Below are 23,530 nucleotides of genomic sequence, written 5' to 3'. Positions count from 1 at the left end.
AAACTGTTTTTTTCTTTCGTGTACTATGAAAAGCAAAATCAGAAAACAGTCTCTTAGAATGGTGTATAAAGTAAGAGCCGATAGGCACTTAGGGTGATTGGGTCTCCTGGGAATATGCTTCCTGAGCTTAAAATGGACTTGGAGTCAACTGAGGTCAAGATCGGCTACTCTGGAGCCGTTTGCATTTATTTCCTGGTTTGGGTTTTTGTTGCCCATTTTCCAGGCCCCTTCCCTTTTGAGGTGAACCACTTTGGAAGTGTTAAATAAACCGTGAAGGAGCTGGAGTTACCTGGGATTGTTTCCTGAAAGCACATTATGGCAATCTCTCTCTGTATCTCTGTCTCTGTCTCTGTCTCTGTCTCTCTGTGTTTATCTGTCTCTGTCTGTCTCTCTGCCTCTCTCTGTATCTGTCTCTTTCTTTCTCTGTCTCTCCCTTTCCTCCTTCTCTCTCTTTCTCTCTCTGTCTCTGTCTCTGTCTCTGTCTCTCCCTCTCCCTCTCCCTCTCTCTGTCTCTCTCTGTCTCTGTCTCTGTCTCTCCCTCTCCCTCTCTCTGTCTCTCTCTCTCTGTATCTCTGTCTCTGTGTTTATCTGTCTGCGTCTCTCTCTGACTTTGCCCCTGATGGACTAGGTGACCCCCGCAAATCCTTAAGGCTCTTTGATTTCGGTTCTCCATTTGTCAGAGAGATGGACTCTGGGAAGGAAGTAAACATTTCTGCCCACACAATTGCGAACGTCACTTCTCATCAGCTTCCAGCTCCTTCTCAGCTGTCGTCTGCTCTCTGGGCCTGAGATTCCATTTCATCCAGCAAACGTTTATGAAACATTATGATGCTTAGGACTCTATGGGAGGTTCCAGGGATGGGGAGGGATGGGGAGCCTCTGCCCCCAAGGACCTGCTCTTCTGTCAGAGGAAGCAGCTCGACAACAAATTAAACCTAATTGGAGGAAAGAGAGAACGTAAACAAACAGAACGCAAACAGTCGAAGAAAGGTTTCCCTTGGGAGGTCATGCTTGAACTGAACCTTGAAGGAAGCTGGGGGTGAAGAGAGCCTAGCAGACAGAGTCTGGCCAAAGGCCCAGAGGAAGGAGATGGAATAAGGAAGATTGTCTAGAATGTATAATATGGGTAGCAGGCTATTGGGAAATAATCTCTGACTAGAGTGAGATTGTGAAGGGTTTGACGTGGCAAAATGAGAGCTGTGTATTTTATCATAAAGGCAATAGGGAGCCATTGAGGATTTTGGAGCAGGAGAGTAACATGGGGAGTATCGGGGGAGATGGGATTAGAGCTAGGGAGTCGTGGAATATCAGAGCTTGAAGGGACCTTGGAACAGAGGCTATTAAGCTGGAAAGAATCTTAGAACAGAGGTTAGAGCTTAGAACAAAGAATATTGTCAAAGCAAAGGACAAAGGTACCAAAGATCCTTCGCACAGAGTATGAGTGGGAAGTAGAGATATGTTGATAAGCTCTTTAAAACCAGCTTTCTGAAAAGGCGTGTTGTTCAGTCGTTTCAGTTGTATCTGCCTCTGGATGACCCCATCTGGGGTTTTCTTGGCAAAGACGCTGGAGAAGTTTGCCATTTCCTTCTTCATTTTACAGATGAGGAACTGAGGCTACCAGGGTCAAGTGACTTGCCTAGGATCACACAACTGTTGTCCGAGGCTTGGATTTGAATTTAGAAAGATGGTGTTCCTGACTTCAGCCCTGTGTACCCTAATACTCCACAAAAAGGCATGACTCGCTTTTAGATTTAATCTGTATTAGTAGTATTTTCTCTATCCCTTTCTAAAGTCTAGGCAATCAATAAAACAATAAATCAAGTCCTGATCTGGGGTATTAATGAGTTTCTCAGATGTAAAAATAATGCTCAAAATGGAAATTTAACAACCGGCTCCTGTAAGTTGCTCTGAGCTGGCTCCAGCACCCGTCTGACTGAATTAGAGGCTGTTAGAGCTCAAAGGAAGTCTAGAACTGGGAATATCGGGGCTGGAAAGGCCCTTAGAACAAAGAACATGTGATATAGGAGCTGGAAGAGACGTAGAACAAAGAACGTTAGCACGGACACAAATCTTAGATCACAGAAAGATAGAGGTCATTTATGGGATTTTATTTATAGTATACATACACATATATACATGTTGTATATATGTGGATAGTATGTATGTGTGTGTGTATATATATATATATATATATATATATATATATATATATTTTTATACACATATAGTATGTATACATTTATAATATAAAAGTCCATGATGAGGTCCAGGGGGGAAAGGCCTTGGTTTTGGTTCCCATCCCAGCATTGCCGTTGACTAACAGTGTTACTTTGGGCAAATCAATCATTTCTCTTAATTTCAGTTCAATGTCTAAGTAGAGGATTTTATCAGATAGCCTCGAAGGACCCATGTAGCTCTAAATCTCTGATCCAATAGAAGGTACTAGAATAAAATTGGCAAAATAGAATGGAAGATATCAGAGCTGGGAGGAACTATTAAAGGTCATTTGGTCCAACTCTTTCATCTTAAAAGAGATGAAATGAAGACCCTTTAAAGGGGGAAGGAGATTGTCTAAGATTACTGGTCCAACAATAAGGGCAGGATTAGAACTCACATCTCCCATTGTCCCATGTTGTTGTCAATTTCACAGAGGACTGGTGATGTCATGGAGTCATGGGACTTAGATTTAAGTGAGACAGTTACACAAAGTCTTCAATCTTATTCTCTTTTCTTTCTTTCTTTTTTTAGGGGGGGATTTTATTTTATTTCATTTTTTATTTTAAAGCTATTTATTTTCAAAATATATGCATAGATCATATGCAACATTCACCCTTGCAAAATTTTGTGTTCCAATTTTTTTTCTCCTTCCCTTCCTCCTACCCCTTCCTTAGATGGCAAGTAATCTGATCTAGGTTAAATATGTGCAATTCTTTTACATATATTTCACAGTTATCATGCTGTACAAAAAAAAAAAAATCAGATCAAAAAGAAAAAAAATGAGAAAGAAAACAAAAAGCAAGCAAATGACAACTGAAAAATTGAACATACTATGTTGTGATCCATGGTTCCCAGAATCCTCTCTGGGTCCACATGGTTTTCTCCATCACAAGACCATTGGACTGGCCCAGATCACCTTATTGTTAAAAAGAGCCACGTCCATCACAGTCAATCATCACATAATCTTGTTGCCGTGTACAATGATCTCCTCGTTCTGCTCACTTCACTCAGCATCAGTTCCTGTAAGTCTCTCTAGGCTTTTCTGAAATCATCCCGCTGGTCGTTTCTTACAGAATAATATTCCATCACATTCGTATACCATAATTTATTCAGCCATTCTCCAATTGATGGGCTCGCGCTTTTCCAGAGTCAAAGTCAAGATGGCTGGAGATGCAGCGGACAGCCTTGGCATTGGGTGCTTGACCACATTAAGCTCTCCACAGCCGCCTTCTTGGCCATTGGAAAGAATTGTTCCCTTCCACTCGTTCCCCCAGAAAGCCTTCGCAAGCTTTTCAGGCAGACATATAAAACTTGCTGCCATTTTGTGGGTATCGGGAGCATTTTCAGAGAAGAATGGCTCCATTCAACCCTTTCCCCACTTATTGCTGCAGGATTTCCCCCGGCTCCATCTTCCAAAGAAACTGATGGGTGGAGTCTCTGCTCCAGGGAGGGTCAGGACCAAAACCGAGACTCGTGTGACATGGATGCGGCCACAAGGTGTCGCCATGAGCTCAGCAAGGAGTGATTGGGTCAGGTAGTTCTCTGAGTCCTTTAAAAGGATGAGGATTCAGGTAGATTCAGGTAAAGCTGTCTCCCTCTTGGATAAGGGACACCCCGGGGTGGGACTTGGTCAGTACAGAGTAATAGGAAGGGCATTTTCTACTGGACTCCCCTATGCTATTTATCATCTGTATAATCCCCAGGAAGTAACAAAATCTCAGTCTCAGTTTCTTTATCTGTAAATGAAAACAGTTTCATTAGGTCGATTCTAGTTCTGACTTATTGATTCTAGAGCTGAATGTGGACTCGAATCCTATTTACTAGTTGTGTGAATCTGAGCAGTTCACTTGATATTTCTCAATTTCGGTTTCCTTATCTGTGCAATGATCTGTACAATGACAGGGTACGTTACAGCATGTACCGTGAAGGGATGTTGTGAAAGTCCCAAGGTTTCACTAAGTTGCTAAAGGTTCCTCGACATAAAAAGTTCAGCAGGACTGGTAGAGCCAAGCACTCAATAAGGAAATTGATCTTCTTATTGCTCAGTTGTGCCCGTTGTTGGCAAAGACACCGGAGTGGTTTGCCATTTCCTTCTCCGGCTCGTTTGACAGGTAGGAAAACTGAGGCAAATGGTTAAGTGACATGCCCAGGGTCACACTGATAGGAAGTGTCTGAGGCTGGATTTGAATTCAGGAAAAGGAATTACTTTGACTTTGAATCTAGTATTCGTATCCATTGTGGCACCTAGCTTACCCACAATAAGCAAATAGTGTATACTATGTGCCGGACTGTGCTAATCACTTTTGTCAAAGGCAAAACTGAATCAGTGGATGCTCTTGAGGAGTGTGGAATCCTCCCATTGGGTAGGGAAGGGTCGGAGACAACAGATCCACAACTGGACCTTCTATACCTGGGGGCAAGTGAAAAGCTAAAAATGCAAGTGCTCTGGTCGAATTTATTTTCCCTACTTTTCCATTCAATTCTATGCCTTGAGATTAAATACTGCAGGGAGGCCACTGGGATAAAAATAGACCAAAAATATTGGAAGGTGTAATGTTAGGCTGAATGTGTTGGCGTGGGAGAAAGTTCCCACCAAGTAGAAAATTTCAGAAGGGATTTTGTCCTTGAACCCTGTCCTCTGGCATGGACGCTGAAGTGCTGAGGGGTGCTGAGAAGGTTCCCCTTTTCTCTACGCACAATCTACCAATTCAAGGTTCTGAGGCAGGCCGGAAGCCCTTGTGAGCATGCAGTGGGGGCAGTGGAGGTGAAGGGTCAACACATATCAGATACCACTTGAGGGCAGCCTTACCTGGCTGTCACCTCTCCTTGGTTCATGGGATGATTAAGAATTGGAAAGTAGAACCTTTTATCCAACTACTGCATTTTACACATAGGGACCTGCTCAAGATCACAAGGGTTGGAAGAGCCATGAGCAGAATTTGAAATCAGATCTCTCTGGTCCAAAGGCCTCCCCTTTGACATTTCTTGATCCATAGCTTAGTCTTAGAACTTTAAGAAGGGACTTTTGGTTCATCCAATCCCCTAATTAGGTAGATGGGGAAATTGAGGCCCAGAGAAAAAAAGGGAATGACTCACTTTCTGTTACCCAGGTAGTTTTGGCTGAGCCAGACAAGATATCTCCCAAGATCCCGAGGTCATGTCCATGGTCCTACTCACCAGTTATGGCCAACACTCTTTAAAAGAAGGATGCTTTTCACTACAATATCCCTTTCTATACCTTTAATAAGAAACCCACCTCTCCTCCTTTTAAAGCTGTTTCACAGTCTCCAGAATCCATGTTTTTGGGATTTCTGGGAGGACCATATTGGGTCAGAGGGGTCATAGATCTTAAGCCGTGTCTTTGGAGGCCATCCAGTCAAACCTTCTGATTTTATAGATGAGGAAACTAAAGGATGGAGAAATGTAATGACTCCTGAAAAGTCAGTCACACAGACAGTGACAAAGTCAGAATTAGAACTCGAGTGTTGAATGCCGAATCCAAGACGCTTTCCAATGTACCAGGCAGGTGGGTAGGCTGAGAACTCGGGCTGTGCAAGATGGCAGGACCAGCTGGGCGTGGTGACTTGAGAAAATGAGTTTCTCACCAGACGCCAAAACCCAACTTTCCCTCCTTTGCAGAATGAGAAATTCCCAGCTCATCAGCTTATTACTGGCTGTGTGATTTGGGGGGAGTGCCTTCCTTTCTCTGGACCTCAGTCTTCTTCTCTGTCCAAAGAAGGAGCCTCTGAAGGTTATCTAGTACATAGAGTGCCGGGTCTGTTATTCAGCAAGACTCATCTTCCTTAGTTCAAATCCTACTTCAGATATTTACCAACTGAGTGACCCTGGTCAAGTCACTTATTCCTGCTTGCCTCAGTTTCCTTATCTGTAAAAAGAGCTTGAGAGGAAAATGGCCGACCACTCCAGTATCTTTGCCAAGAAAACCACCAATCGGGGCTGTGAAATGTCAGAAATGATGGAACAAAGTCCTTTCATCTCTTAGACCATCTTAAATAGCAATGTGCCAGTGTTACCGGGAGAGGGCAGCATTGTCAAGTCTGCTTCTCAGAGCCCATCATTAGTTCTGAGAGAGCTGAAAGGGAGCTGAGGCCATATATTCCACTCCTTTCATCTCACAGATGGGGAAACTGAGGCTCATAGAGAGTGACTCATCTACATGGATGCGAGTTAAACTCAGGTCTCTTGGATCCAGAGGCATTGTTCTTTTCCCTGAAGTATATTAAATCTGGAATGAATCAATCTTAGTGTCAGTACAGAAGGGAGCAGACAAGGACAGGACAGAGTCTAGACCCACGACAGATCTCCTGACTCTCGGCCCAATATACCCATGAGGCAATGGAATCCATGGCTGATAGCTACCTCATCGCTGGGATCATTGAGATTCCAGCTGAATTCAAATCAACAAACAGTTCCATTGATTTCAATTCAGTTCACCCAGAATGGAAAACAACTCTCACTATGCTCAAGATCCCCCCCTCTTCCAACGAGCTAGCACTGGATCCAAATCTCAGCCTGACACTAGGAGCAAATGGCCCCAACTTGGGGACACTTTATAGTAAAGATTTCCTCATGTATTGGAACTTGGAGGTGGGAGGCAGGATGATCAATAAGGAGTTTTTTTCTTTGTTGTTGTTTAGTTGTTTTGCAGCTTTTCTTCAGGATCCCATTTGGGGTTTTCTTGGCAAAGATACTGGAGTGGTTTGCCATTTGCTTCTCCTCATTTGATAGATGAGGAAACTGAGGCAGACAGATGAAGTCACATAGATAGGAAGTATCTGAAGCCAGATTTGAACTTGGGAAAATAAGTTTTCCTAATTGCAGGCGCAACATTCTATCCATTGGGCCAAAATATTATTATTATTATTAAACAACTTTCTATCGACAGTACATATGCCTGGGTAATTTTTTACATTATCCCTTGCACTCACTTCTGTTCTGATTTTTCCCCTCTCTCCCTCCACCCCCTCCCCCAGAAGGCAAGCACTCTTATACATGTTAAATATGTCACAGTACATCCTAGATACAATATATGTTTGCAGAACTGAACAGTTCGCTTGTTGCACAGGGAGAATCGGATTCAAAAGGTAGAAATAACCTGGGAAGAAAAACAAAAATGCAAATAGTTTACACTCATTTCCCAGTGTTCTTTCTTTGGGTGTAGCTGCTTCTGTCCATCATTGATCAACTGGAACTGAATTAGTTCTTCTCTTGGTCAAAGAGATCCACTTCCGTCAGAATACATCTCATACAGTATTGTTATTGACGTATGTAATGATCTTCTGGTTCTGCTCATTTCACTCGGCATCAGTTCGTGTAAGTCTCTCCAAGCTTTTCTGAAATCCTCCTGCTGGTCATTTCTTACAGAACAATAATATTCCATAACATTCATATACCACAATTTAGCCAACCATTCTCCAATTAATGAGCATCCATTGAATTTCCAATTTCTAGTTACTACAAAAATGGCTGCCACAAACATTTGTGCCAAAACATTATAAACCTTTTACCATGTGCCCAGCCATTGGGGATATAGAGTAGAAAGCATGGTTCTTCTTCTTAAGAAGTTTATATTTGAATTGATGAGATTGAATAGAAAGATAATATAAAACCATCAGTGGTCCTGAACTATAAAATGAAGGGAGAATCAGTGATATTAAATTCAAGTAGAAATGGATTTCTTTGGATCCCATAATGACTTAAAAAATCTCACTGCTGATCGATGCAGCGGTTAATGCACCAGCCCTGTAGTCAAGAGGACTTGAATTCAAATATGCCTTTAGATACTTACTAGCCATGTGATCCTGGGCAAGTCACTTAACCCAGATTGTCTCAGAAACAAACATTAACAATATTCGTGTGTGATTGTGTTTTATTTAAACCTTTCTTAATTACATTTTAATCTGACTTTCCAGCTAACCCAGAATGCCTCAAAAACAAACATGAACATTATTTATATGTTATTGTATTTTATTTATTTAAATCCTTTAAATTTTATTTTAATTTATTAAATGTATTTAAATTACATTTTAATCTGACTTTCCAGCTCAGGCAGGAGGGACTGTGGTCAAATTTAATATGACACATCCCTTCTAGTTCTGACATTTTACATGGTGAATGAAATCTTTCTTAGTCCTGTATTTGTCCTCTAAGTCTCTCTATCCCCAACTTTTTATGTTCCCATGTCCCTCTAATTTCCGACGTTCTATGTTCTGTATTAGAAGGTCCTTCCTAACTCCAGATTTCTGTTTGAAGTCCTCCCCCCTCCCAAGTTCTGACATTCAATGGTCAAATGTCTCTTCCACTTCCAACATTCCATCTTCCATGTTTGAAGGTCCCTTCTAGCTCTGACATTATTTCCCCTGTGCTCTGAAGTTTCTTTTCATTCTAAAAAATGGCTGCTCCAAATGAGAACCGTGGGCCATTAAGGATTTCAGAAGATGGGTAGGCAATAATTGGGTATGATGGGGGAAATTGTGAAATGAGTCGCATCATGCCGGGAATCTAGAGAAAACTGTTATGGATGAATCAGTCTTTAGTGGCTCCACTTGGGATGCAAGGCATTTTACCAGAGTATGGGAACCAATAAATTCAAGCCAGCTTTCCCAGTCATGGGAAGAGTGGGAAATGTGGTTGCTGGGCTGGTGATACTGCCCTGATCAGAGATCATAGAACATAGTGTGGAGAAATATACGTCTAAGGGAGCAAATTTCAACTCAAATGAAAGAAAATCTTTAATAATTAGTTTCTAACTATAGATTGACTTCCTCTGGGTGGTGAGTTCTGGATCATTAGAGATATTCAAGATGATTAGTGGGAGATCAGACAAAATGACCCTCTCTCTTACTCGGATTTTGTGATTCATACTCTTCTGTAAAGATCCCATCAGATCAATCTAGACAAAATGATCAGATTCTCCTGGTTCTGGGAGAGGGGCCTCCTGGGTAGCATTCAGGAATGATCCCTTTGTCATAGTGTAATGGGAGTAACTGTGGAGTCCCTTCAACAGCTAGCCTGGGGAGTCTTTCCATAGAGTGTGTATGGGGATGGCCAGAGGGGCCCCCAAGTCAGCAGATCAGGGGCGTTTTCTGATGACCACATCACAATAAGTTCATGGGATTTTGAGTTGGCAGGGACCTAGGAAACCAAGACTTTTTTTTCCCCCTGAGGCAATTGGGCTTAAGTGACTTGCCCAGGTCACACAGCTAGGAAGTGTTAAGTGTCTGAGGTGAGATTTGAACTCAGATCCTCCTGACTTCAGGGCTGGTGGAAACCCAAGATTTTTTTTTAACTGTCTCATTTCACAGTTGAGGAAACTGAGGCATAGAGAAGGAAAAGGACTTGTTCAAAATCGTAAGATAAGATATTTATATAATGCTTCACATATTATTTTGTCTGGAAGCGAACCCAGGTTACCTGGCTGCAGAGCCTCCCCACTGCCCCACTCTAGCCCCTTAACCCCTTCCTCCCAGCTGCCTGTCCCTTTGATGGGCGTTTGGCCGGTTCCTTGTATCTCGGCTGCCCAGCATGCGGGCCGACTGTGCTGATCGCTGTCCTCACGTCCTCCCATTGTCAGGCAGATAGAGGACTTAATTAATTGAAAGCCACTGTAAATATTTTTGGAAATACTGTATAATTCTCCTGAGCAGGAGTCTGGCCGGGTGTGAGCCGGGCTTCTGGTCCCCTTCTCTTCTTCCGGCCTTCCTTCCTGTCTCCTCTCTGTTTCCTGCTCATGATGCCTGCTGCCAAACACCTCCTCGGAGCCAAACAAAGACACCCTCCTGGAGCAGAAGGACCCTATTTGGGAGGGGGGGGGGAGAGCGACTCTAATCGCCCCCTCCCCCGGGATAGCCCTATCTTGTGGTTTATCCTCTCTGTCCAAAGGCCAGTGTTGTTGACCAAGGGGCCCTAAGCACTGCCCCTAATGCTGCATGGGACTGTGGGACCCTGTTAAGTGAGGGCCTTTATCCAGGGCGAGTAGTCCACACTGGAGAGCTCCGAAGGGCTCTGACCTGAGGTCTCTTTATGTCTCTGGCATTCTGAGAGTTTCCCAGTTCTGGCATTCTAAGCTCCAAATTCTCAGACCCCCTTACAGAACCGAAATCCTGGGCTCCAAGCTTGAGTCTTGGCTTAGATGGTGTGGTTGGGTGAATTTCTCTGTTGCTTTAGTGAAGCAGAAGCTTTGGTTTTCAAAAGGAACAGATGGATTCTTCAAGGTTGAGGAAAGAGAGAGAGACCAAGAGAGACAGAAACAGAGACACTGAGAGACAGAGAAAGCAGAGAGACAGAGAGAGACAGAGACAGAGAGGGAGATGAAGAGGGAGAGGGAGACACATACAGAGAAAGAGACACACACACACAAAGAAATGGAGAGGGAAAGGGTGAGAGAGGGGAAGAGAGAAGGAAAAGGCCTTGCTCAAAATCGTAAGATAAGATATTTATATAATGATTCACATATTATTTTGTCTGGAAGCGAACCCAAGTCACTTGGCTGCTGATCTGAGACAGAGATATGAAGTTGAAATCCCTTTCAGTGTGAGCTTCCTATTATCTTGTGGGAAGAGACTCAAGGTGAAAAGCTCATTGTACATAGACCCTCCTAGCTTCATGAAAACTCTTTCTATTGTCCATTCTGCGGGGGTGTATAATATATGGGATCATAGACTCATGGGATCATAGACCAGAAGAGACTTTATATGTTATCCAGTCCAATACCCTCGTTTTTGAGATAAGCAATTTGAAGGCCAGAGTGAGCCATTTACTTGTTCTAGGTCCCAGGGACCATCATTGGTAGTTTTCCCTGGAACTCGGCTCTTGTGGAAGGACAAATACTAACAATGAAATACCTTGGCCACACAAGATCCATTTGTTGGGAAATTTTGAAGGAAAAACGAGATAACGTCATAGAAAGTGAGATAATGTCATGGAAACAACAAATCTGAGCTTAGACTCTGAGAGATAGTGGAGGGCAAAAGGACAGAGAGCTTTGGTCCACGACCAGAACGACACTTGATTCTCTATCCCACAACAAACAGGTGAAATCCACTCCAGGGCCCCAAGTTCTTGCTTTATTTTTGTCTTTCTGGCACCTAACACAGAGTATGGAACAGAAGAGACACTTCATAGATGTTTGTCGAATGACACAGAGGGAACTGTAAATAAATGCAAAACAAACTCCAAAAAACAAACAAACCCCAGAGGTGACCTAACTAGATCTTTTAGTTTAGAGTAAGCCATTCCTCACCCTTTACCTCTTGTTGATTATCCAGTTTCATGGTAATTAGCTCATGGCAACCGGAGGGGAAAGATGAAGTTATTTCCATCAAATCTTTGCAAAGGAGTGGCAAGATGACTTAGTAAATGCTCAAAAAGTTTATTAAAAAAAAATAGGGAACTGAATGCTACTACTGCCTGTTGTCAGTAATGAAGGCGGTTATTTTATAGTCAACAAATCTTTTAGATGGAGGAGCGTCAGGCATCCGGTCCCCAAATTACTTTGTATTCATTTGTATATTTTTATATAAACTTTCCATATGTCCATGTTGCTTCCCTCAATAGAACGTGAGCGTCTTGAGGGCAGGAATGGTTCTGCTTTTTACTTTGTATCTCTCTTATCTAACTGTGATTGGCACATCATAGGGGGCCAATAAATTCTTTTTTGATAGTTGGTATGGCTCTCTCTGTCTGTGTCTCTTTTTGTCTCTCTGATAGTTGATAGTTGGTATGGGCGCCTAAAGAAAAGAAAATCTCAGTGTGGTGAAAGACAGGCAGAGACGGAGACAGACAGAAGACAGAAAGAAAAAAGAGAAAGGAAAAAGAACAGAGATATATGTGTGTGTGTGTGTGTGTGTGTGTGTGTGTGTGTATACACACACAGAGAGACAGTGAGAGAGAGAGAGAGAGAGAGAGAGATGGAGAGAGAGAGAATACAGAGATGGAGAGACAGAGACAGAGAGAATACAGAGAGAGACGGAGAGACAGAGACAGAGAGACAGAGCGAGAGAGACAGAGACAGAGAGAATATATATAGACAGAGAGACAGAGAAAGAAAGAGATAGACAGAGACAGAGAGACAGGGACGGGGACAGAGACACAAGCATTATTACAGCGGGAGGGGTGGCCCACAGGCTCCTGGATGACCTAGCCCTGTCTTAACGTGTATTCTGGAGCAGAGGGATTCCGTTTTTCCCTTCCCTTCTCTCCCAGCTCCGAGAACAGTATCTGGCACGTAGTAAGTGCCTAATGTTTGCTGACTCGCAGCCCTCCGGGCAGCCAGGAGTGGGGGGCACGCAGCGTGCTTGCTAACGCTTGCCCAATTACCTGGCCGCCGCCGCGGCCGCCGCCTCCAGGGCTCGCCTCCCGCCCGAGAGGAAGCGGCTCTCCCGCTCCCTTGCCCGGAAGCCCCCGGGGCCTGCACGGCAGCTGCCCGGGTCCCAGGGAGCCGCGGCCGAAGTCAGGGCCAGGAGAGGCCATCGGCCTTTTGGCTCGGGGCAGATAAGGGGCTGGGTGCGGGTGGCGGAGGCGGGAGCAGGAGGGGGCAGCCCCGGCCCGTCTGTCCCCTCCCCGGCTTCTCCTCAGATAACAGCCCCAGCTGTTAGCACACAGCTGGGGGGAGCGCCCGGGGGAGGTGAGAGAGGCCTCGCCCCCAGGCTGTGCTCGCAGGCAGCTGGGTTCAAAGTAGAAAGAAGGACATGTGAAGGGAGGGGGCAGGGGCGGGAGGCCAAGTGGGGGAGGTGAGAAGCGCCGAGGGGCCCGGGGGCCTGGGCTTTGATGTCGGGAGCCCGGAGCCTTTCAGCTGTTCGCTGCCCGGCCCAAACGCCCAGAGAGATCCAATTAGCAGCCCCTTCCTAGCCGGCCTCCCTCTTCTGGGATGTTTGTCCCGGAGCCTTGAACACACCCCCCCCCCCCAACCCCCCCCCCCCCCTCCCACGAGCTCCCGGCCCCACGCAAGCACGGATACACAGCCACAAACCAGCAACACAATCACCCACAGAAGTCTATGGTCACAAAGACAACACAATCATTCTCATAAATTTAAGGCCACAAATACAACACAATCACACTCAGAAGTCTAAGATCACAAATACAACACAATCACACAGGGAAGTGTAAGGTTACAGATACAACACAATCACACACAGGACTCTAGACCACAAATACAATACAATCACATACAGACGTCTAAGGCCACAAACCACCAGCTGCACAATCATACACGGAAGTCTAAGGCCACAAATACAATACAATCATTCTCATAAATTTAAGGTCACAAATACAACACAATCACACTCAGAAGTCTAAGGCCACAAACCACCAGCAACACAATCACACGTGTAAATCTAGGGTCACAAACCACAAGCAACACAATGGCACACATAAGCATAATGCCACAAACTACCAGCAACAGTCACATACATAAGCTTAGAATCACAAAACACAATTGCACACATGAGCATAGGACCACAAATACAACACAATCACATATATAAGCACAAGCTCATAAATACAACACAGTCACACACAAGAAGAAACTCACAAAACAAGTACAGACACACAAACACACACACACAAAGCCCATGTAACATGTATACTGGCCCAAATAGAAACACAAACATAAATGTAAGCAGGCAACCATACAGAGTACAAACTCATATAATACAAAAACACAAGCATAAATTCACAACTTCAGATGTGTAACCTCATACAATCACACAAAGTACAGATACTATGACACAATGTATGAATACAATCGCACTCTATAGAAGCATATGACCACACCATAGCATATAAGCATACTAATCCACATAACCACACCCTGTACAAGTACAGACACGACATTTAAACAAAAGCATACAACCATACAACGTATGAATTTACTCAAATACAAAGCTAGCCATTCCCCCTAAACAGAAAGCCAAAGGACAGCCTCAAACATAAAAACACAATCACTTCTAGAAATAAAAACAACCCCATTCGACCATAATGAAAACAAGTACAGCTACGTACATAAACACAACCACACCACAGCCAAATATAGATACACAGACACACCCATACATCTACAAAGACAATCGCATACACGATTTTGTTTGCATTTTCGAGGGTGGTTGTGTCTTTGTATATGTGTATACCTACATAAACACAACCACACACTTGGCTTTTTCATCATGTCCAAGGTAGCTCTGTATCGGTCACTTCACAATACCCTGGAGAGCCTCCCTCTGCCCAGACTGAGTAACAAGGGCAGGGTACCTTTCAATCCCCTCCTCTCCAGCAGGAACCAAAGTCTGGATTTGCTCATGGCTGCTACTAATTTATTGGCTGACATTGTATGGACCACTCTGGTTGGATCTTTGCAAATGGACACCCTTGGATAACAGAGTTCACATTTTTAAAGTTTGTAAAACATTTCCCTTGGAAACCCTTTGAAGTAGGTGGAATAATCATCATCACTCTAATTTTACAGATAAACTGAGCTTCAAGGTCAAGCAACTTGTTCAAGCTCCTAAGTGCAAGAGACACCACTTGGACTCCACTGTACCTATTGCCAAGTCCAGGGAACTCTCCGCCACCTACAACCAACAAGGCAGATTTTCTCACCTGCCTTCATGGGAAAAACTTCCTCTTTCCCTACTGTCTCCTACTGATATCTGGGACCAAAAGGTCCTGAGGATTCAGACTTAACACTTACCACATCTCCTTAAGGTGTGATAGAGATAAGTCACTCTTACATGAACTGATGTTAAGTGAAGTGAGTAGAACCAAGAGAACATTGTAGACAGTAACAACAAAATTATACCATGATCAATTCTGATGGACCTGGCTCTTTTCAACAATGAGATAATTCAGGCCAATTCTAATGGGCTCGTGATGGACAGAGCCATCTGCATCCAGACAGAGGACTTTGGGGAATGAATGTGGATCACAACATGGTCTTTCACCTTTTTTGTTGTTTGCTTTTTTTTTCTCCTTTTTTTCCCCTTTTTGATCTGATTTTTCTTGTGCAGCATGATCATTGTGGAAATATGTATAGAAGAATTGCACAGTTTTAACAAATGTTGGATTACTTGCCATCTAGGGGAGGGGGTTGGGGAAAGGGAGGGAGAAAAATTTGCAAAGTTTTCAATGCTGAGAACTAACTTTGCATGTATTTTGAAAATAAAAAGCTTTTTTTTTTTTTTTTTTAAAGAGATGTTACTGACCAGCTTGAACAACTTTTCTGACCTTGTTTCCTGTGAACTGTCTGGGGGCATGGAAATGGGTTAGGACTCTGTATGACAAGTTCCATTTCAGCTTATTATGATCTTAAGTCATAGGATAATTGGATCCAGTGCTGAAAGTATTGATTTCTAGAGGGATTCTTACCCCCCCCCCTTTTTTTTTTTTTGTCATGGATGGATCCCTTTGACTATGGACATCTTAAAATCATATTTAATGTCTGTTATTCATAATTGAAATACTCAGTCTCAGAAGTAAATACAAATACATTTTCCCTACTCAAAGTTCACAGGCCCCTTGAAATCCTTGAACTACAGCTTAAGAAGAAATTACTGTCCAAACCAAACAATCCCACTTTAGACCAACAGTCTTGTTTTGCAGACAAAGAAATTCAGGAGGAGAGAGGAAAATTGGTTGATCTCAGGTCACACTGATTGGAATTACCAAAACTGGAGATTGAACATGGGCCGCTGGAGTCTCAATCTATTGCTCTTTTGATCCCACCATTCTTGCCTAAGCTGATTCTTTACTATGATGTTGGGAGAAGAACTGAAGGAAGAATAGACTCATTTCTACCTTCTTCCAAGTTCTGAGTGACTTAGGGGGACAGACCATATGGCTTTCCCTGGGGTAATCCCAGACTGCTCTTGGCTGGAAGCCAGATCTTATTATCACTTGGCCATCTTTGCCTCCATTGGTGCCTTCTCCAGCCTCTTTCCCAAGTCTAGCTCCTTAGGAGGTTTCATTTATCCATTAACCCCCTCTGGGGGCTGGAGTCTTGAATGCTAGGAGGATTAGGAAGTGGGATTCATATGCTTTCATACCACATGGAGGGTCCAGGCTCCTATCTCCTTCTGGTAAAAAGCCAGGATAGCTTTAAAGGAAAGGGGTGGGGAAGGATACTGCTTCTGTTAAGATCCTGCCTCCCCAACTTCCTTTGTTCCAGTCTTCCTCGCTGCACTGCTATGATCTATCGGTGTTTTGAAGGTTTCTGAGAGATTCGGGAAGGGTGAGCCCAAAGGAAGGCTGAAGTCTTGCTCTGCCCATCCTGCTCCATCCTTGTATTGTATTGTGCTAGCAATAGTATTACTGCTATCCTTCATGGAACAAAACTCATCCATGTTTAGGATACAGAAAGTATAGGGACACTCCTCCCTTTTATCCCTTCAGAAGGATTAGATGCATGTATGTGGATTTATCTGTAGTAATAATAAGGACCTTTCTATAACACCTTTGGAGTTTGTGGTTCAATCAATCAACAAGCACCTATTAAGCACTTACTGAATACCCAACACGGTGCTAACTATTGGCTGTATTTTTGGTGGGGATATGATCACTTTGGTCTGGAAAGTGACTTCAGCAGGCTTAGCAGGTGATGAAACTCCTCCCAATGCAGATCCCCGTTGGAAACTTTGAGAATTTCCTGGGGACACTATAAAAGTAAAGTGATTTGCTCAGGATCCCTAGGCCAGAAATTGGGGCATTTGGTCTCAGTTCTTGCTACCTCTCCTACTCTGTATACAATATTATGTCTTAGAATACTGCTGAGAGATATGATGTAGGAATCTTTTTTTTTTTTTTTTTTTTTGTCTTTTTCCAGATGAGGAAAGCAAGTCCTGAGGATGTAAAGGGGATGCAGTTATAGGTGGTGAGAGAGTCTGGATTCAAATTGTTTCCTTCGTTGAAATATGGCACATTTTTCTTATTTATCTATCTATCTATTTATTTACTTTTTCATGGCACACTTTTCATTACTCAGCCTATCACTGATTGAATCAGAAGGGAATTTAGAGGCCATTGACCTTAATTAGCTCATTTGTCTTTACATTGTTTATTCCTTGCTGGGTGATTTCATTTGGAGTTTTCATTGCAAAGACACTGTATTGTTTTGCCATTTTCTTTCTTTGACAAATGGGGAAACTGAGATAAGTGACTCGTCTAGGATCGCACAGCTAGGATTTGGATTCAGGGCTTCCGACTCTATATATCATGATATCACTAGCTGCCCCAAATTCTATAGCCAGCAGAATAGTTTAATGGAAAGCATGTTGAACTTGAAGACAAACCAGGTTCAAATCCCAGCTCTGCTTGTTCCTGTCTGTGATCTTACCCGAGCCACTCAAACTCTGTGCCTTAATTTCCTCATCTGTAGAATGAAAGGTTAGATGAGAGACCTTCTCACCTTTCCTATCCTAAAGTCTCTTCTAACCCTTCTCTGTTCTTTAAATTTTTTTAAAAATAATAGCTTTTTATTTTCAAAATATATGCAAAGACAATTTTCAACATTCACCCTTGCAATATCTTGTATTCCATATTTCTCTCTCTCTCTTCTCCCAACCCCTTCCTCTAGACAACAAGTAATCCAGTAGAGGTTAAACATGTGTCATTCTTCTAAACATATTTCTGAATTGATCATGCTGCACAAGAAAAATCAGATCGAAAGGGAGGAAAAATCTCTGTTCTAAAGTCCCTCCTACATATGCCATTCCTTATTCTAAAGTCTCTCCTAACATTCTGGGTTCTAAGATCCCTCCCATCTCTAGCAATACATGTTCTAAATTTTCTCCATTCTGACATCCTGTATTTTAAATCTGCCAGGGGGTGAAACGGATGCAGATTTAGAGCCAGCAAGATCACAGATTTAGAGCCAGCAAGATCAGAGTTCAAATACGGTCTCAGATACTTACCGGGATCACTTAACTACCTGCCTCAATTTTCTCCACTGTAAAATAGGGATCCAAATCCCAGGGCTGTTGTGAGGATCAAATGATATATGTATCAAATATGTGTCAAGTGCTCGGCTTGACACATAGTAGGTGTTTAATAAATGCTATTTCCTTCCTTCCTAAGTTCCCTCCCACGTTTGGCATTCTATATTCAAGTCTCCAGCAGCGCTAACGTTCTGGCTATATAATATGGCTTTGCTGTGCCTTTAGGTACAGGAAACTCCCCGATTTTCCTCCATGGGCGAGTTTGTTCCTAGTGCTGACCATAATTGCAAGAATGGGGCCAGGTCCTGAAAATGAGACATGAGTGCAGAGGGGTAATGCATAATACCTGGAGAAGAGGCTGGGGAAGGGGGGAGTTGTAGGGGTGAGCAGGGGGCCAGATAGGCTTGCCAGAAACCTCAGAGGATCCTGTGAAATCTCACACCCACTCCTCCTCCTAGACCTTTTCCTCCCTCCCGACTCTGGCTGGATTTAATCAACATAATTCACCCAATTTAGAGGGGTAGTGGCAGTGGAGGAGCAAAAGAGGGGAGTATTCAGACTAGGAAAAGGTGTCTAAAACCGGGGATCAGGATGTTAAGAAGCGGGGATGGCCTGGGGAGATAAGGGACTAGTGGAGAGGCGTCTGTACGAAAGTTGCAGATAAAATTTCTGTCCAGCACAGCAGGGGTTACCCAGGGACAGGGAGGGGAAAAGGGAGGGAGGGGGGTTCCAACTTAAAGATCTTAAGGCTGACTTGTGAGGGGCTGATCTGGAGGTGGGAGGAGGGAGCAGCTGTCCGAGGAGGAGGCAGAGCCAGGAGGCACTAAGGAAACTCGGGCCACATCTGTCTGAGCCTTGGCTAGACAGGAGGCAAACAGGAGGCAAACAGGAGGCAAACAGGGGCCAGAGGAAGAGGCAGGCCAGCGGCAGAAGCGGAGGAGCTGTCCCCCGGCCGCCCGCTCGGATCCGGGAGCGCTCTGGAGACGCACAACCGGGCGGCTCGGCCCCTCGCCCCGGCGGGGACGGATGCTGAGGGGCTCCGGCCACTGAGGACCGATTGGAGGCCGGTGCCTCCAGGTGAGCCCCCGCGGAAGGACCGAGGGGGTGACCTCCACAGGCTGGAATCGGCCTCCGGTCTCCTCGCCTTCTGCCTCGTGGGATCCCAGCATGGAAGAAGGACCGGATTTTGACAGCTACTACGCGGGAGAGAACCAGACTCTGGAGTGCGTGTACGCGGACTGGAAGTCGTCGGGCTCCCTCATCCCCGCCATCTACATCCTGGTCTTCCTCCTGGGCACCACCGGCAACGGCCTGGTGCTCTGGACCATCTTCCGGGGCAGCCGGGAGAAGCGGCGCTCGGCCGACAAGTTCATCGCCAGCCTGGCGGTGGCCGACCTGACTTTCGTGGTCACCCTCCCGCTGTGGGCCACCTACGCGTACCTGGACTACACCTGGCCCTTCGGCACCTTCGCCTGCAAAGTCAGCAGCTACTTAATCTTCGTCAACATGTACGCCAGCGTCTTCTGCCTCACCGGCCTCAGCTTCGACCGCTACCTGGCCATCGTGCGGCCCGTGGCCAACGCCCGGCTGCGGCTGCGGGTCAGCGGCGTGGTGGCCACGGCGGGCCTGTGGCTCCTGGCGGCCCTGCTGGCCATGCCCGCCATGGTCTTCCGCTCGGTGGGCGAGCTGGAGAACAACAGCACCATGTGCTACATGGACTACTCGCTGGTGGCCGCGCCGGGGTCGGAGATGGCGTGGGAGGTGGGGCTGGGCGCGTCCTCCACCGCCCTGGGCTTCGTGATCCCCTTCACCGTGATGCTCACCTGCTACTTCTTCATCGCGCGCACCATCGCGGGCCACTTCCGAAAGGAGCGCATCGAGGGCCTGCGCAAACGGCGCCGGCTGCTCAGCATCATCGTGGTCCTGGTGGTGACCTTCGCCCTGTGCTGGCTGCCCTACCACCTGGTCAAGACCCTCTACATGCTGGGCAGCCTCCTGCAGTGGTCCTGCGACTTCGACCTTTTCCTCATGAACGTCTATCCCTACTGCACCTGCATCAGCTACGTCAACAGCTGCCTGAACCCCTTCCTCTACGCCTTCTTCGACCCCCGCTTCAGGGAGGCCTGCACCGCCATGATGTGCTGCGGCCAGAGTGGGTGCTGGGGGGCCGCCCCCGCGGGTGGGGAGAAGTCGGCCAGCTATTCCTCGGGGCCCAGCCAGGGGCCCAGTCAGAACACGGGGAAGGCCGGGGAGCAGCCTCAGGAGAAGTCCATCCCCTACAGCCAGGAGACCCTGGTGTCTGACCAGATCCTGGGATAAAAAGGCATCCCTGGCCCACCCTCACCCCAGCTCCCCGAACCCTGGGCAAGAGCGCCCCCTCTCCCTTCTCACCGACTTTCCTCCTCGCAATCCTTCTAGCCCCCCGGTTCTTTTTCTTCTCTTCTTCTCCCTTTCCTATCCTTTCCAGACTTTAATCTCCCCATCTCCCTAGGGGTGACCACGGGTCACAAGAGGCAGACCTGAGATTTGAATTTATGTCTTATGACTTCCAAACTAGGGCTCTTTTTTTTTCTGCCTACCTCAGTTTCCACTCTCTGCTTTTCTATCCTTTCCTATTTTCTTTCCAAAGTCTTTCAAAGGGACTGGGTATGGAGGAACAGGAGGGAATTGTAAAAATTCTGCACACCCCCCTCCCGGGAGACCACAGTGGTCTTTGTTCTGTTGTTACTATAGGGAGGATTTGGAGGAAAGAGGGAGCAGGAGAGGCTGCCTGCAGAGGAGGGGAGAAAGAGCAGGTTTCTGGACCACGGACGGTCATCTCAATGGCTCACTTGGGCAGCTGGCAGGGCCTCCTACCCTGTTGCCCACCCCTATGCCAGGTTGCGCTCCCCTGGAAATGTATTTTTCATTTGATCTTAGTCTGTCCCTCTTTATACTGGGTAAGAAAGGGGGAGGAGGACAGTCCCATTGCTTGAGATTGGGAAAACAGGAGGGGATATTGGTGGTCAAATTCATAATGTCCCATAGAGTTATAGATGGAGGCCAATAGAGACCAGAAGAATGACTGGGTTTATTGCAGGATATAAGATAATGGGAGATAAAGAAATTGAGTTCTTCTTTTCTTTCTGTCTCTACATTTTTCACTCTATAGACCTCCTCCCAGACTGTGTTGCCTTCATTTTGTAGAGTGTGTGTGTGTATGTGTGTGTGTGTGTGTGTGTGTGTGTGTGAGTGAGAGAGAGAGAGACTTAATCATTGTCACAAATGCTCCCCACCATGCGCCCTAACATTTACCTTGCTGATTTCCTTGAAACTAAAGAAATGGCTTATTGGGGAGATCTCACTTGTCCCTCCCCGGCAATGGGCTCTGGCGGCTGGTCCGTCACTTCAGACGTGTTAAATAAGACTCCCCTATAGCTTCTGGGATCCTGTCATTTACTCATCCTCTGGAAACTGTCCCAGCTGCAGGAGTCTGCAGACTTGTCCCTGACTGGGGCTGGTGCAATTTGCCTTTAGACTGCCTTGTTCTGTTTCCCTTGGCCAAACTGGGGACATTCATTCAAGGCAGGTACAATGTTTTCCAGGCTTATTCCCTAGAATGGGAAGGAGCCTCCTTTTTGCCTCTTGTTCTCAGGGGGAGCCACTGACTTCAGAGGCCAAGCCTAGAAGTGTGAGAGACACTGAGTCAAGTTTCACCTCATGGGGGGATGTCAGAAAGGTCTTTCTGGCTTCTGTCTTCTGGGTATTTATGGAGTAGGATATGGACAGGATGGTACTCTCGAGCCCTAGAGAAAGTAATATTAATACCTTGTGGGGGTGGGGAACAATGAGGGTTATTGGCTCCAGAGAACTTGGGGATAAAGAATCATGTATAAGAACTCCCTCTTGGGCAAAGATACAGAAGCAAGAAAAGCCCAGCATGACCACGTTGGCTGCCTCTGGGAGGTGGCAAAGGCCTTGGCTTTTGGACTGAGGGTGGGAGAGAAGGATCAAGGGCCGGACTCAGATGCCTCCTCCGACTCCAGACTCTGCGTTTGGTTTACTTTCTGCAGGCACCTGTGCCCAGCCTTCGGATGCCCCCCAAACCAAGCACAACAAGGACAAGGGCTTGGCCCTCCTGGCCTGGAAAGGGAAGGCGGTGTCACCCTAAAGCACTGCTTCTTGGACTGAAATGATTCCTAGGATTCATCTGAAGACATTGGGGAAGCTTGGACTGAACTCCCATCCTGGTTAACAGTCACACTGTTGGCATCTGAGAGAAGGGACCCCTGGCACTTCCCTTCTCCCCATCAGGAATAGTTGTCACTTTCCTATTTAGTTTTGTCATTTTGATCAATAAAGTACATCTGTTTTGAGTGTGTGTCTAATCACTAAAGTGTCTCATCTTGCACAGTGTTGGGATAGGAAAGAAAAAGCACAACAGCCAGGCCCAGGGTGCAAAGTGCAGTGGATGAGGAAAGAGGGAAAGAGAAAAAAGAGAAGGAAAGAGGCAAGAGGTGCAAAAGACACAGTGGGGGGGGGAGAAAGAGGAATAGGTCAGCAAAATGAGGGGAGAGAGGAAACAGAAGCAGAAAAGGAGACAGAGAAAGGGAAGGAAGGTGAGGGGTAGATTGAAGATATAGAAAACAGGAGAATAAAAGAGAAACAGAAAAGAGGGAAAGAGAAGCAGGGCAAGGGGAGAAGGAAAGGAGATGGAGAAGCAGAGGGTGGGGGAGAGATGGAAGGAAGAAGAAAGGAGAAGCAGATAGGGAAACTGGGTAAGGGAAAGAATAAGAAAAGAGCAAAGGGGAAAAAGGAGATATGGGAAGAAGGAAAGAGAGGAAGAGAGAAAAAAGAAGGGAGTAAAGGGAAAAGGAGATGAGATAGAAGGAAGGAGAGAGATTGGAAACGTAGAAGAGGAAAAAGAAAAGAAGGGAAAGTGAAAAAGGGATTGGGAGAAAAGAAGAAGGAAAGAGGAAGAAGCAATAGAGGGAAAGGGATGGAAAGAGATAAGAAAAAGGATAGGAGGCAGAGAAGAAAAAAGGGGAGGAGAGAGATAAGGGAGGAAGGGAAGAGGAATAAAAAAGAAAAGATAGGGAAAAGGAGAAAAGGAATGGAAGCAAAGGTAGGAAAATAGAGAAAAGGGGGATGGGAAAGAAGTAAGACTCGAGAGAAAATGAGGAGGGGGAAATGGAGAGAGAAAGAGAGGAGAGTGGAAGACAAAGGGGAGGGCGCTGGTGAGAGGGATATATGGGGTATGAGGAAAAAAATGAAGGGAAACAAGTGGGAAATGGGGGAATGAAGAGCAAGAGGGATGAAGGGAAAGCAAAGAAAAAAAGAGTTAAAAAAGAAGACCAAAGGGAAGGAAGGAGGAGTAATACAAGGAT

The 23,530-nt window shown here is 45.4% G+C and overlaps 1 protein-coding gene across 5 annotated transcripts in view; it reads left to right on the top strand.

Annotated features, from left to right (window-relative positions):
• The window catches only part of APLNR (apelin receptor), a 34,957-nt gene extending 12,438 nt beyond the window's left edge, over positions 1 to 22,519 (top strand). For 3 of the 5 annotated variants that reach the window (XR_007948084.1, XR_007948083.1, XR_007948086.1), the window contains one exon: positions 22,217 to 22,337. Coding sequence is in view for 2 of the 5 variants with exons in the window: in XM_051964542.1 (XP_051820502.1) it covers positions 19,332 to 20,483 (1,152 nt within the window). In the remaining 3 variants the exon portion in view is untranslated. Of the gene's footprint in view, positions 1 to 18,448; positions 21,379 to 22,216 lie in introns of those variants that run through there. The other 2 variants (XM_051964543.1, XM_051964542.1) reach the window with 2 other exon arrangements.
• Positions 22,520 to 23,530: the final 1,011 nt, after the last annotated feature.

The sequence above is a fragment of the Antechinus flavipes genome, chromosome 6, assembly GCF_016432865.1.
Source record: "Antechinus flavipes isolate AdamAnt ecotype Samford, QLD, Australia chromosome 6, AdamAnt_v2, whole genome shotgun sequence".
Classification (NCBI taxonomy): Eukaryota; Metazoa; Chordata; class Mammalia; order Dasyuromorphia; family Dasyuridae; genus Antechinus; species Antechinus flavipes.
The sequence above is the reverse complement of the archived record's forward strand: the minus strand, read 5'-3'. Positions and strand labels throughout refer to the sequence as shown.